This window comes from Clupea harengus, chromosome 9 (assembly GCF_900700415.2).
Source record: "Clupea harengus chromosome 9, Ch_v2.0.2, whole genome shotgun sequence".
In the NCBI taxonomy this organism is placed as follows: Eukaryota; Metazoa; Chordata; class Actinopteri; order Clupeiformes; family Clupeidae; genus Clupea; species Clupea harengus.
Genome location: NC_045160.1, coordinates 10,599,032 through 10,611,531, shown reverse-complemented (window position 1 = coordinate 10,611,531; position 12,500 = coordinate 10,599,032). Strand labels below are relative to the sequence as shown.

At 48.5% G+C, this 12,500-nt stretch overlaps 1 protein-coding gene across 4 annotated transcripts in view; it reads left to right on the top strand.

The window, feature by feature from the left end:
* The window catches only part of robo1 (roundabout, axon guidance receptor, homolog 1 (Drosophila)), a 264,703-nt gene that overhangs the window by 228,509 nt on the left and 23,694 nt on the right, over positions 1-12,500 (top strand). For all 4 annotated transcript variants that reach the window (XM_042708700.1, XM_042708701.1, XM_042708699.1 and 1 more), the window contains 8 exons: positions 1-198; positions 2,367-2,448; positions 2,905-3,073; positions 3,281-3,447; positions 3,720-3,841; positions 6,406-6,640; positions 7,978-8,099; positions 10,316-10,487. The exon at positions 1-198 is cut by the window's left edge and continues 8 nt beyond it. In XM_042708700.1, the coding sequence (XP_042564634.1) occupies positions 1-198; positions 2,367-2,448; positions 2,905-3,073; positions 3,281-3,447; positions 3,720-3,841; positions 6,406-6,640; positions 7,978-8,099; positions 10,316-10,487 (1,267 nt within the window). The remainder of the gene's footprint in view (positions 199-2,366; positions 2,449-2,904; positions 3,074-3,280; positions 3,448-3,719; positions 3,842-6,405; positions 6,641-7,977; positions 8,100-10,315; positions 10,488-12,500) is intronic.

Here is a 12,500-nt window from a genome sequence, read left to right as displayed (position 1 = left end):
GACAGGCCCCCACCGGTGGTCAAGCAGGGCCCCACCAATCAGACGGTCTCCGTAGATGGCACGGTGGTCCTGGGTTGCCAGGCGACAGGTAACCCCCCTCCCAAGATCCTGTGGCGTAAGGACGGTGTGCTGGTGTCCACTCACGACTCCCGGGTCAAGCAGTTGGACACCGGAGCCTTGGAGATCCGCTATGCCAAGGTGAGACAACACACACACACACATATATTTATGCGCACACATACATGCATTGTGAAACACATTTGTACACACAGCAGTATTCAATCGATTACTCGTTTAACCAAATGCACACATACAAAACTCAAACACATTTTTTTTTCACACAAGTTTTGAAGACGGCACCCCTGCAGGCCTCATTCCTATACGCTCCACATACATCCACATGTCCTCTCACCACACACACACACACACACCCACACACACGCACGCACGCACGCACGCACGCACGCGCGCTCCACACACTCACACACACACACACTCCACACGTGAGATTTCACATGTCCTCTCGCCACACAGCTCATGCAAAGCCTCACCCACGTCACAATACACCCCCCCAGTGACATGACGCCCGCTCCCCGAGAGCTATTGTGCATCTAAGCCACCCCATGCTGTGTCAGTGCTACATGTATTCTTCACATGAGTTCACACCCGCTCATGGGAATTCATGCCCAGTCAGAGAAGGGCATTTGAAACAGCTCTGCCCCGCCTGACATTCCTAAAGCAACCGTTCATAAACCGTTCTTCAAAAAAAAAAAAAAAAGTTTGATAGATTTTCCCATGAAAAGCCATATTATGCAGAAATTCCATCCATTAAAAAGCCGCCGTGAAAAAACAAAACAAATGTGAGCGGGAAAGCCAACGGCGGGCTGTTTGCTTACGCAGAGCAGAGGGCATCATTAGTGAGGATTTATGAACCTGGAGGAAAAGAGCTGGACCTGTTTTCATTTCAGAGAGCACCTCATCCAACCAGGCTGTGTTTACAGGCGATGATGATAGAATGATGATTTCATGACATGTTCTGTAAAATGGATGATTATCGTGCTTGTTATCATTTTCACACAGCACTTTATATTGCCCATGTACTGTTTATACATATTGTCGTTTATATCGTACTGTTTATACATGTTGTCGTTTATATCGTACTGTTTATATGTATATGAGGTTGGCTATTTTTCACGTGAATTTTTCAACCCGCCTTGATATTAGTCATGTGGTGTCTCCTCAAGCATAGTAGACTGTGCAAGAGAGAAGGGGTGTTCATGCTCTCACGCACACACGCGCACACACGCACACAGACACACACACACGCGCACACAAGCACACACACACACACGTTCTCTTAAGGACAGAGACCTCCTCCAGATGGGAACGTTTGGGTCGAAGGTTCCGTCAGGTGCTGCTCTCGCCCCATTTAATTAAAGCAGCCGTGCACTGGGCTGCCACTCCCTGCAACCTCAGAGGCCAAACACACACACACACACACACACACACACACACACACACACACACACACACACACACACACACACACACACACACACACACACACACACACACACACACAGTGTGTCAGACACACCCCAGTGCCACCCCCAGGTTCTGCTCATTAATGAACATGTCATTTAGATCCGGCACAGCAAAAAGGCCGCTGTCACCACAGAGCCTCGATGCTCCCTGCACACACGCTCATTCACACTGATCAGCTGACAGCAAATTCACCTGATGGACCACACACTTGTACACACACACACACATACATACACACACACACAAACACACACACACACACACCGACAGACAGCATCTTCACTAAACCTTTCCTTCCTTTATCCTTTCTTTGCAGATGACACACACACACACACACACACACACACACACACGGTTTTAGATACTGTTAGCGAAATTGGTTTGTGCAGAGAGGGAGGCGGGGGGGGGGGGGGGGGGGGATGTGTGAGCGAGATGGAAAAGGTCTCCAATTAGTGGCGGTTCCTGTTAAAGTCTGTGTGTTTGACTGGAGAACTCCTTCCACTTGGCCTTTCTGATGCCTTCCCCCACTCCCCTCTCTCCACCCATGATTGTGAGATAACCAGGTGACGACGGCCTCCTGACATATACCAAAGCAGAATGTCAACAAGATTTCTCTCTGGCTGTGCGCCTTTGTGCATATGTGTTGATGTTATGTAGGAGAGAGGAGGTTGTTTTAGGCAATTACTTTACGAAAAAGCATACATTTTAACAATAGCTCTCTCTGTCTGTCTCTCTCTTTATCTTTATCTTTCTCTGTCTCTCTCTCTCTCTCTTTCTCTTTCTCTCTCTCTTTCTCTTTATCTCCCTCTCTTCTCTTTCAGCTGGGTGACACTGGCATGTACACATGCACAGCCTCCAGTGCGAGTGGAGAGGCTTCTTGGAAAGCATACCTGGAGGTGCAAGGTGAGAGAGAGCAGACATCAGGGTCTCTATGAGTATGTGTGTGTGTGTGTGTGTGTGCAGGCAAGCATGCGTACATCAAAGGGGGATGGGTGCATGTGGTGAGGACTGGAAATGAGATTAAAATGACTGTAAATGCGTGTCTTTTTTGTAATTGGTTTTTCCTTCCCTCATTGTCATTCTATCGCCGTCATCATTCCTTTGTGTGAGCACACATGCCTGGAGGTGGGCGAATACTCTTTGTGTGTGCATTTGTCTGTCTCTGTGTTTCACTCTCTTTATTTGTGTGTATGCATCTACAGTGTGTGTGTGTGTTTGTGTGTGTGTGTGTGTGTGTGTGTGTGTGTGTGTGTGTGTGTGTGTGTGTGTGTGTGTGTGTGTGTGTGTGTGTGTGTGTGTGTGTGTTAACAATAATTAACACGTTCTGCCTGGTGATCCTGATGTTTCTGTCCTATTCAGAGTTTGGTGTGCCGGTGCAGCCAGTCCGACCCACAGATCCTAACCTGATCCCCAGCGCCCCGTCTAAGCCAGAGGTCACCGACGTCTCCCGCTCCTCCATCACCCTCAGCTGGAAGCCCAACCTCAACGCTGGGGCCACCCCCACCTCTTACGTCATAGAGGCTTTCAGGTGTGTGTGTGTTTATATATATATATATATATATTCTGTATATGAGCGTGTAGGCGTGTGTGTGTGCGTGGGTGTGTGTGTGTGTGTGTGTCCACAAACAATGCATAGCCTGAGGGGGACCATATCATCATTTTCAGCTGTGTGTGGTTCTCCTCTGTTTTTGAGTATGGACTAACCCTTGACCCTTGTCTGTCTGGCCCACCTCAGCCATGCGTCTGGTAGTAGCTGGCAGACTCTGGCCGACCACGTGAAGACAGAGACGTACGTCCTGAAGGGCCTGAAGCCCAGCGCGGTCTACCTCTTCCTGGTGCGAGCTGCCAACGCCTACGGCCTTAGTGACCCCAGCCCCATCACAGACGCTGTCAAGACACAAGGTAACCTGCTGACCCCAGACCTGCCAATGGGGTTAAAGTACCTGGAGTGTAACTCAAGTTAGAACTCTTGGTCTCCCTGTGTGTCTCTTTCTCTCTTTGGTTCCATGGTTTCATCTTCTCTCACTCATTTTGTTCTCCCTTCTCTATTTTGTGTGTGTGTATGTGTGTGTGTGTGTGTGTGTGTGTGTGTGTGTGTGTGTGTGTGTGTGTGTGTGTGTGTGTGTGTGTGTGTGTGTGTGTGTGTGTTCTCTGTGTGTGTGTGTGTTCTGTAGATATCCCTCCAACCAGCCAGGGCGTGGACCACCGTCAGATCCAAAGGGAGCTGGGAGACGTGGTGATCCACCTGCACAACCCCACCATCCTCTCCTCCTCCTCCGTCCGAGTGCAGTGGACGGTAAGTGGCTTCCCCTCGCCCTCCACCTACCAGCCCCTATGGAACGTTCTGACAGGCTCACCTCACCACCCGCCCCCCCCCAACACTGCAAGAGCCATAACCACAGCCAGTTATCGGCTGCTGCTATAAGCATCTGCTAAAGGCCTCAGAAATCTGGGAGCTTAGTGCAGTAGTCATTCGATATACTAACTAATTCACCATAATGTCAGCGCTTACATAACAACATGTGTTAGGGCCTATTACATTTGCCCTGGGTTGGTGCTGGCGATATCAAAGGCGGAATAACGAAATAAAAATCCCATCTCCAGTGGAAAAGTGTATTAGGCGTAATTGGTGTTAGCGGCGTTGCGGCGTTGAGGGGCGAGGGCTGGAGAGAGGCCGTGAAAAGAGCGATTGTCCCAGAGAGAGAGAGAGAGGGGACGGGCAACAGAGGAGATGGAGTTGGATGCTTGTCAAAGTCCTCTTGAGTGTCCATCTGGTGATGGCACTTTAGATCCGCCACTGTCTGGAGCAAACTCAAAGGATCCGCTTGTATGTATGTGTGTGTGTGTGTGCTGTATATATATATATATATATATATATATATGTATATGTATATTCATTCTGTATGTGTGTGTGTCCACGTGTGTTTGCACCCTTGTGTTTGTGTGTGTGTGGGTGCGAACATATCCGTGCTTTATAAGCAACAAGCCAGCCGTGCCCGGCACACAAACACCCACACGCAGTGGGTGCAGCAATGCAAGGCAGAGCCAGCCAAATCCACTCTCATTCCGACACACACTCCACTGCTGCTGGGACGGAATATGAACAGGAGGGAATCGACAGCAGGCTCGTGCTCCCTGGCAGCAATAGGTTGCAGATGTAGGAGGAGAGGAGAAAGGGATGATGAAGGAGAGAGAGAAAGAGAACGTAACATTTGTAGAGGTGTTAGAGAGAGAGAGAATGAGTCAGTACGTGTGTGAGAGGAAGAGAGGAGATTTGGAATGTAGGAGAAAACACAGGAGGTAAAGAGTAGCTTTGTATATGTGTGTGTGTGCGTGTGTTTGTGTGTGTGCGTGTGTTTGTGTGTGTGTGTGTGTTTGTGGATGAATGAGGGAGAGAGAGAGAGAGAGAGAGAGAGAGAGAGAGAAGACTAAACAGAAAACGAAATGAAGGACAGAAGACAGGTCCGTTTCCAGAGGTGTGAGTGTGGCATCGTGTGCCAGCCCCATGCCAAGCTGTGCCTGCTGAGCCGTCAGTTGGGGTGTAGGGGTTATGAAACAGACCTCCGCCTGGCAAGCCCACACTGGATCTCTGCTCCAAACCTCTTTTTCTTCCCTCTCTTCCCTTCTCTTCCCTTCTCTTCCTTTTCCCTCTAGCACAGTAAAAAAAAAAAAAAATGACTCACTCTCTCATTTCTTCCAGTTATAGACTAGCAGCAGAGCTGGATCCAATGTGTGGAAGAGTGTATAAGAGACACTTTCTGTTAGCGTGAATTACACAGTCTCAGCGCGTGCATTGGTGCAAGGGAATGTTTACGCCTGTGTAGCAGTTATGACTATCTAATCAGGACCACCTGAGCTGACAGCCGTATTTATGGACTGGGATCAGGCAAGAAATCATTAAAAACTTTTACAAGCTGTTTGCCAACCGTTTGCTCTCGCTCGTGTTGTCTCGCTCTACTGGAAACACATGTTTCTCAGAGCCAGAGCTAGATCTCTCACTGGTGTTGATGCAACATCGTGTCTGAGCCGTGTATGGATGATGCAAAACAAGCACCAGTAGCACCAGCCCGCTGAACACATTTCCAGAGGTGTGATTTAATCGCACAACACATTTATGTTGCACCTCAGGGCAGGGAAAGGTTCCTTTAGCATTAGAGATACATAGAATATCAGTTAATGTATCAAAGTAAGCCCACGTATACTATAGCTAGCTCTGCTGCATCCACGCAGTGTGGAGGCTCGTGGCTCCTTCTAAGAGGTGCTGTGTAAGTGGCGGTGGCTGGTTTGTGGTGCGGCAACATCCTGGCAGCCTCCCTCCAGGAGCAGACTGCGCGGAACCTTCTGGGCTATGAGCTCATGGGGTGTGCGGTCTGCCGGGAGCTCCGCACGGCCCAGCTGGAAGGCTGGGAAGACCTGGCTGAATAAGATGGCTGCTGCTGCCGCCACCGAACTGCCAAATCCATTCGTCAGGCCTCCTGCACTGGAATGGCTCCGTTTGCGGTTTGTACCGGTGCAGTTGCACCTAACTGGCTAGATGGGCCGCCACGCTGCCAGACACTACAATCAGGTCTCCAGCACCAGAATGGCTCCGTCTCGTTCCACGTCGGCACAGTTGTGCATATATGGCTGGATGACCTGCCATGCTACCTACTAACGGTTGTCAGGCCTCAAGCATCAAAATGGCTGAATGGCAAAATGCTATTTATTCTAGCATGACCACAGTGTCATACACAACTGAATAGGTTACCACACATATGGCAGTGAGGCCCCTTGCACCAGAATGGCACAGTGACATTATTTCCCATTTGAGTACAGTACAGCACAAGTGAAACTGTGGCTGTTGATGTGATCCACCTCCAGGTCGAGCAGCAGTCGCAATACATCCAGGGCTACAAGGTGATGTACCGGCTCACGGTCCCCGAAGGGCAGCCACGGGGGGACTGGGCCGTGTTTGAGGTGCGAACCCAGGGGGAAGACAACACAGTAGTGCCCGGCCTCAGGAACGGAGCCACCTACGAGTTCAAAATGCGGCCCTTCTTCAACGAGTTCCAGGGCACGGACAGCGACGTCAAACTGGCCAAGACCCTGGAGGAAGGTAGGAGAACAAAGACCTGTTTTTTTTTTGGAACTGGCCTCCCATTGAATATGTGTCTTTCTTTCTTTCCTTGATTTCATTTCCACATGGTGTTTGCTGTTCCTTATTTTGAATCTGCACTATTTCAGTAAACCTATGTGCAGTGCATCCTTCTCTCCATGCTTCAAGCAGCTGTTTGCTGCAGGCATAAAGAGAAACAGGATTTGGGCTTGAACGTAATCATGTTGGTGTTCTGACCAAGAAAGGGAGGCTGTTTTGCGTCAGCTTTTGGAAATAGTACCCCAAGAAAACCCGCACAGAAGACGAGGAAACCAAAATACAAGCACAAATGAATAGTGTGCTAATTGTTCCATGGGTGTGGTTACGTTCATTTCTGGAAATCCTCTGGGGTTTGGTACTAGCCCAGAGCTCAAATTGCATGTGTGTGTGTGTGAGGGTGAGAAAAAAGAGGGAACACACTTAGGCTGAGGAAGTCGTTTGCGCCGGGAGGAGGAAGAAAGGAAAGAATGAATGAATGAGTGCAGAAGGAACGAAAAGAAAAGAAAAGAAGGAGAATGTGTGGAGATGTGTTAAAAGCCTCTGTGTGTGCGTCTGACTCACACAGGTAGACACACTGATGTGCTAGCACTCCCACGCTATGCTGCGTATGGTGTGAATCCAGTTGCTAATTGTTTGGGGGGGGGGGGGGGGTTGGACACCCCTGCCCAGGTGAGCCGCCGTGCCAGCTGCTCTCTGAATTCAGGCGATGGCGTCAAGCGTGGATCTCGTAATTGTGCGTGTTTGGATTACGGTCATCAGAGAGAGGCACACGCAAACATTCCAAACACGGCAGACGTCCCTCTGAGCTCTGCACAAACACAGGCTTCAGAGAGGGAGGATTCCCAGCCTCTTAATCTACAGTCTACAGCTTTCTGTCTCTCTCGCTCTCTTTTTCTCTCTTTCTTTCTCTCTCTCTCTCTCTCTCTCTCTCTCTCTCTCTCTCTCTCTCTCTCAAAGCCCTGCTATGCTAAATGCGTCTGTGGTCTGGCAGGGGAACAGTAAAGAGAGTAAGTTAGTTTTGAGCCCACAGCCTGTCTCCACAAGGGACTATTTACTCTCATTAAGCCCAACATTGATTTTCTATTACACTTGGAATTAGCCATTGATAGGCACAACCGACAGATTAACATTTCGATTGATTCATGTCGGGGAAAAGCTTTTATCTAAGTTAATCAAATGCTTGAGGACAGACATAGGTTGTACTCGCAGAGGTTTGGAGGTTTGTGTGTGTATGTGTATGTGTGTGCAAATTCACTGTGTTTGTGTATGTGAGTTTAAACACGTATTTCTTATCTCAGCTCCCAGCGCTGCCCCTCAGGATGTTACCGTGACAGAGAGCGGCGACAATGGCACTGCCATCCTGGTCTCCTGGCAACCACCTCCAGAGGAGGAGCAGAATGGTGTGGTCCAGGAATACAGGGTAAAGTCATCTCAGCTCTGCCTCATGCAACAAGAGAGAGACACAGACAGAGAGAATGAATGGATGAATGGTAGATGTGTAAATGTTAAATGAGGGTGAGGTCAGTTATTTTACTCTTTTATGTGAAGTCATGCTCTAGTTTAGAACAGTTTATTGGTCTCCATCTTACAGCAGTTCCACTTCCACTTCAGTTGTAGTAAGTATAGGTATAATGACTTGAGCTATGCATCTCAATGCAGAAACACAGAGAACCCACACGTAGGGAATTGTTGGGAGACACCGCCATCTGCTGGTAGACATGCTTTTCTTCCTAGACATGTGTTCTGTGTGTTTCCTTTCATGTCTGGCATATAGTACATATATTTCATGTTTTAATTCAGACAGCATTGGTCAGTTTATCAGCTATGTGCCTGAACTTGATTACTGCGTGATTTATCATTTAGTACAGGCAATATAACCACGGACTATTCCCTCATATTAGACAGCCCTGGGATGGGGTCGGGGCAGTTCAGACCTCAACAGGATAAATGCAACTAGGTTCTTTGAAAACAGTGAATGGGATTAGTGTATTTGTAATGTAGACATAGGTGTATATAGTATGATCTTTTAAAAGGTGGCATCTCATTTATGAGCTCATCTACTACAGTACGACCCACCAATTTCCCCCTGCCCTTTGGTTGACCTGTGCCACATGCTCAGGCCCACTCACCCCTCTCCAATCTGTGTAGCTGACTACATGAACTACACACCACCAATATCTTCTGCCGCCGTGGGCCAGGCATTTTAATTCCCTCCCAATGTGTACTTTCGATGGTAATATCATTTGGAATGTAGGAGTGTGTGAGAGTGTGTGAGAGCGTGTGGGATGCGGGCTGAGGGTGTGAGCTCAGTGAGGCTGGCTGCTCAGAGAGGTGTAAGCCGCCGCTCATATTCCAGGTAAACGTTTTGGCGGCGGCAGGTTCGTTGAGCAATTTCACGCTTGTTAAATCTGGCGCTGGAGAGAGAGAGAGACAGAGAAAGGGGGAGATAGAAGTAAGTAAGTAAGTAAGACTTTATTTATATAGCACATTTCGTACGAGAGTTGCAGTTCAAAGTGCTTTACATAAAATCAATAAAAGCAAGCAGCTTTTTTTTTTACAGAAGGGGAGAGAGAGACAGAGAAAGGGGGAGATAGAAGGGGAGAGAGACACCTTTTGCAGTGGCTCCTTTCCACCACACTCCTCAAAGGGAATGTGCCCGTCCGCCCGCCGAGGATTCTGGGGGCCCGTGTGGCTCCTCACAAACCCCCTTCTCCTCCTCTCCACTCACCACCTCCTCCCAGGAGAACAGAGAAATGTCTCAGCCCTGCTAGCATTTTCTTTTTTTTCTCTCTCTCCTCAAGAAAGGAAAGTGCTCTATAAAACAAAACAGTCAGATCCGGGGGTTTGGAAGTCGATGCCGCGCTCGCGCTGCGAGCCCCCAAATTGAGTTAACCGCGGAAAAGAGGGATCACCTTTCTGTCTGCGCGGGAGCTGCGTTTGGGCCAGTAATTGTGTTATGCTGCCGGTTAGCGGGCCTGGCTTGTTTTCCACTGGGTTAGGGCAGAGGGGTCGCGTGTTTTGACTACTGAGAGGTCTGCGCTGAGCCCCGTACGTAGCCCTTCGAGGGAAAGGGACTCAGGCAGACCTTGTTCCCTGGCAGCAATGCTCCTCGGATGTCGGACCCCTGCAGGAATCAAGCGCCGGAGCGAATACACAAACAGTGGGAAATCTGAAAGTCATTTGGAAAAATAAAGAGCCAAGATTAAAAGTATGGGGTAAAAGCACGGTGCTCCATGGCCTGTTACAATGTGGCTTAGAATCAAGCTATGTCAACAAACAATAGATTTCTCCCCATTTCGTTTTTTTTCTCTTCACTCTTTCGCTTCCCAGACTATAATGACATAAACAAACATCAACATCCCAGCGGTCACAGGGCGGATGATTTGAGTAGTTTTACTTGCATTTACAGCAACCCTCAGCCAAGTTAGGCAGCATCGTAATGGATCTCAATGCACCTGCACCAGACTACTCCAGAAACATCCACTGGAACATCCACACTCATCTGTTTCTGTGTCTCTCTCTATGAGTACACCTTACCTTTTCCTTTACATTGAGTGGACATCAGGGCTTGAGTAAAACACCCTAATATCTGAACCCCATTTGTCTCTCTCCATGCCCCCCACCCCCACCCTTTAGGTCTGGTGCCTGGGCAACGAGAGCAAGTACCACATCAACCGCACAGTGGACGGCTCCACGCTGTCCGTGTTGATCCCCAGCCTGGCCCCCGGGGTGCGCTACAGCGTGGAGGTGGCCGCTGGCACCAGCGCCGGCCCCGGAGTCAAGAGCGACGTCACCTACTTCCAGCTCGGTGAGTGGAGACAGTCACACAGCCAGCCTGGAGAGAGTTTTAATCAACATGCTGTGTGGAATTCTTTATATTTGGGTACAAATACAATACAATAAGTTCTTTCTTTATGGTATGATAAACTATGGTAAGTTTAATCATCTGGTCATACCTTTTGTTATACATCAAATCATGTTCTTTTATTGTGCAAGAAAAAACACACTTATTAAATCAAACCAAGATTATTAGGCTTGCTACAATTGCCAAAGCACTAGCAGTGGTAAGTGTATTAACATTGTTATTGAAGATGATGGCCATAGGTAATGCAGATAATTCAGTTCAGGTCGGGGGTTAATCCCCTGATCCCTGTAAGTGTTTATGTGTAGAAAAGGGCTTTAAGTGAACTGCAGCGAGGTGCACAGTGTGAGGTGGATGCATTAGTGCCATCTAGTGGAAGCATAGGAACAGTACGATTTTTACCCACACAGAGCAGTGTGCTCAGTGATTCTGCAGTAACACCTACAGATGCATACACACACACAAACACACACTCACACACACACACACACTCACACCCAGACATATACACCTTTACTTACCATATGCACACACACAGCACTACTTGGTTTTCTATCATAGAATAATAGCATGATTCAGAGCTCATCGCTATTGATTGCCTCAAAGCCTTTAATCCACATCAATTGCTACACTAATAAGAATTAATTATGTAAGCCTTTTATCGCCTCTGCAGAGAAACGCAGGCTACCCACAAGCCTCAGCACGCTGGCCCCCATGCTGTTAGCAGTAACGTCTCAGATGTGTAATTGAAATAATTACGGGCCGATCATTAGCGCATCATTCCCCGCTATCGCTTCGCTGGAGAGGCGGGAACGGCAGGAACATGCGCATCGTTAATCTCTTAATGCCATGTTTGACGAGTTCTCTGCGTAGTTTTATTCTTTTAAATCGCACGCCCTCTCGAACCGACAGCTATAAAAAACAAAGTTATTGCATTTGAGTTGCAGCCGCGTGCAAATGTTATCAGTGCGGTGGGCCTCGCCTCGAAACTTTAGTGTTGTAGTATTTATGTTCTGGCGTCAAACTTTTCCTCAGAAATGCAGGCATAAACTGTGAACTCTCTGACAGCTCTGGGAACGCAGTGCTCTGAGAACACATTAGCGGATGTTTACAACGTAGCTGTTTCTTTTTTTTTCTTCTTGAGTCGCAATGTCTTCATTAAGGTTGCCAAACTCCACTGCACTCAAGGATGCTCTGTTCCTGTGAAGGCGTCTGAACTTCAACCACTTCTCACAGTGAGGGAAAAAAGTAAAGACAAGAACTAGACAAGGAGACCAGGACTACTGAACTGAATCCAAGATTCAAAACATTCATGCAATACCCACCATACACACAACACAGCAACTTAGACAGCAGAGAGAGCAACACTGAAATGAGATTGGAAGATAGAGTGGAATCAAAGAAAGAGACAGACAGACATCTTGAGCACACACACACACACACACACACACACACACACACACACACACACACACACACATGCCAGAGCCTACAGCTCATGTGTCTCTTCTCTTATCACGGATGCCACCCTCTGTTGCATTGTATTGGTGTGGGTCTCTGGTTGTTTCCTCGTAAGCAGTGTAATGTGATATAAACAGGCCGGGGAGAGAACCTCCACTCGTTCAGCTCCAGAACATCTGGCGGGACTACGGAGGAGGAGGAGGAGGAGGAGGAGAGAAACTGAGAAGTGTGACCAACGGCGTTTTGTCTTGCTCGAGGAGCGCCCCCTCCGCACCGACCCACAATGCATTTGTCAAACCGCAAGGGTTCGCCCGTCGGCTCTGTGCCGCCTTAATGGCCGCTTAGTCACAAACACTCCTTAGCATCCTCCTCCTACAGAGGAGACCAGGCCAGAGGAGTCCACTGCCTGTACGGGTGGGGAGGGGAGAGAGAGAGAGAGAGAGAGAGAGAAAGAGAAAGAGAAAGAGAGAGAAAACGACAGAGAATGAGAGATAAAGG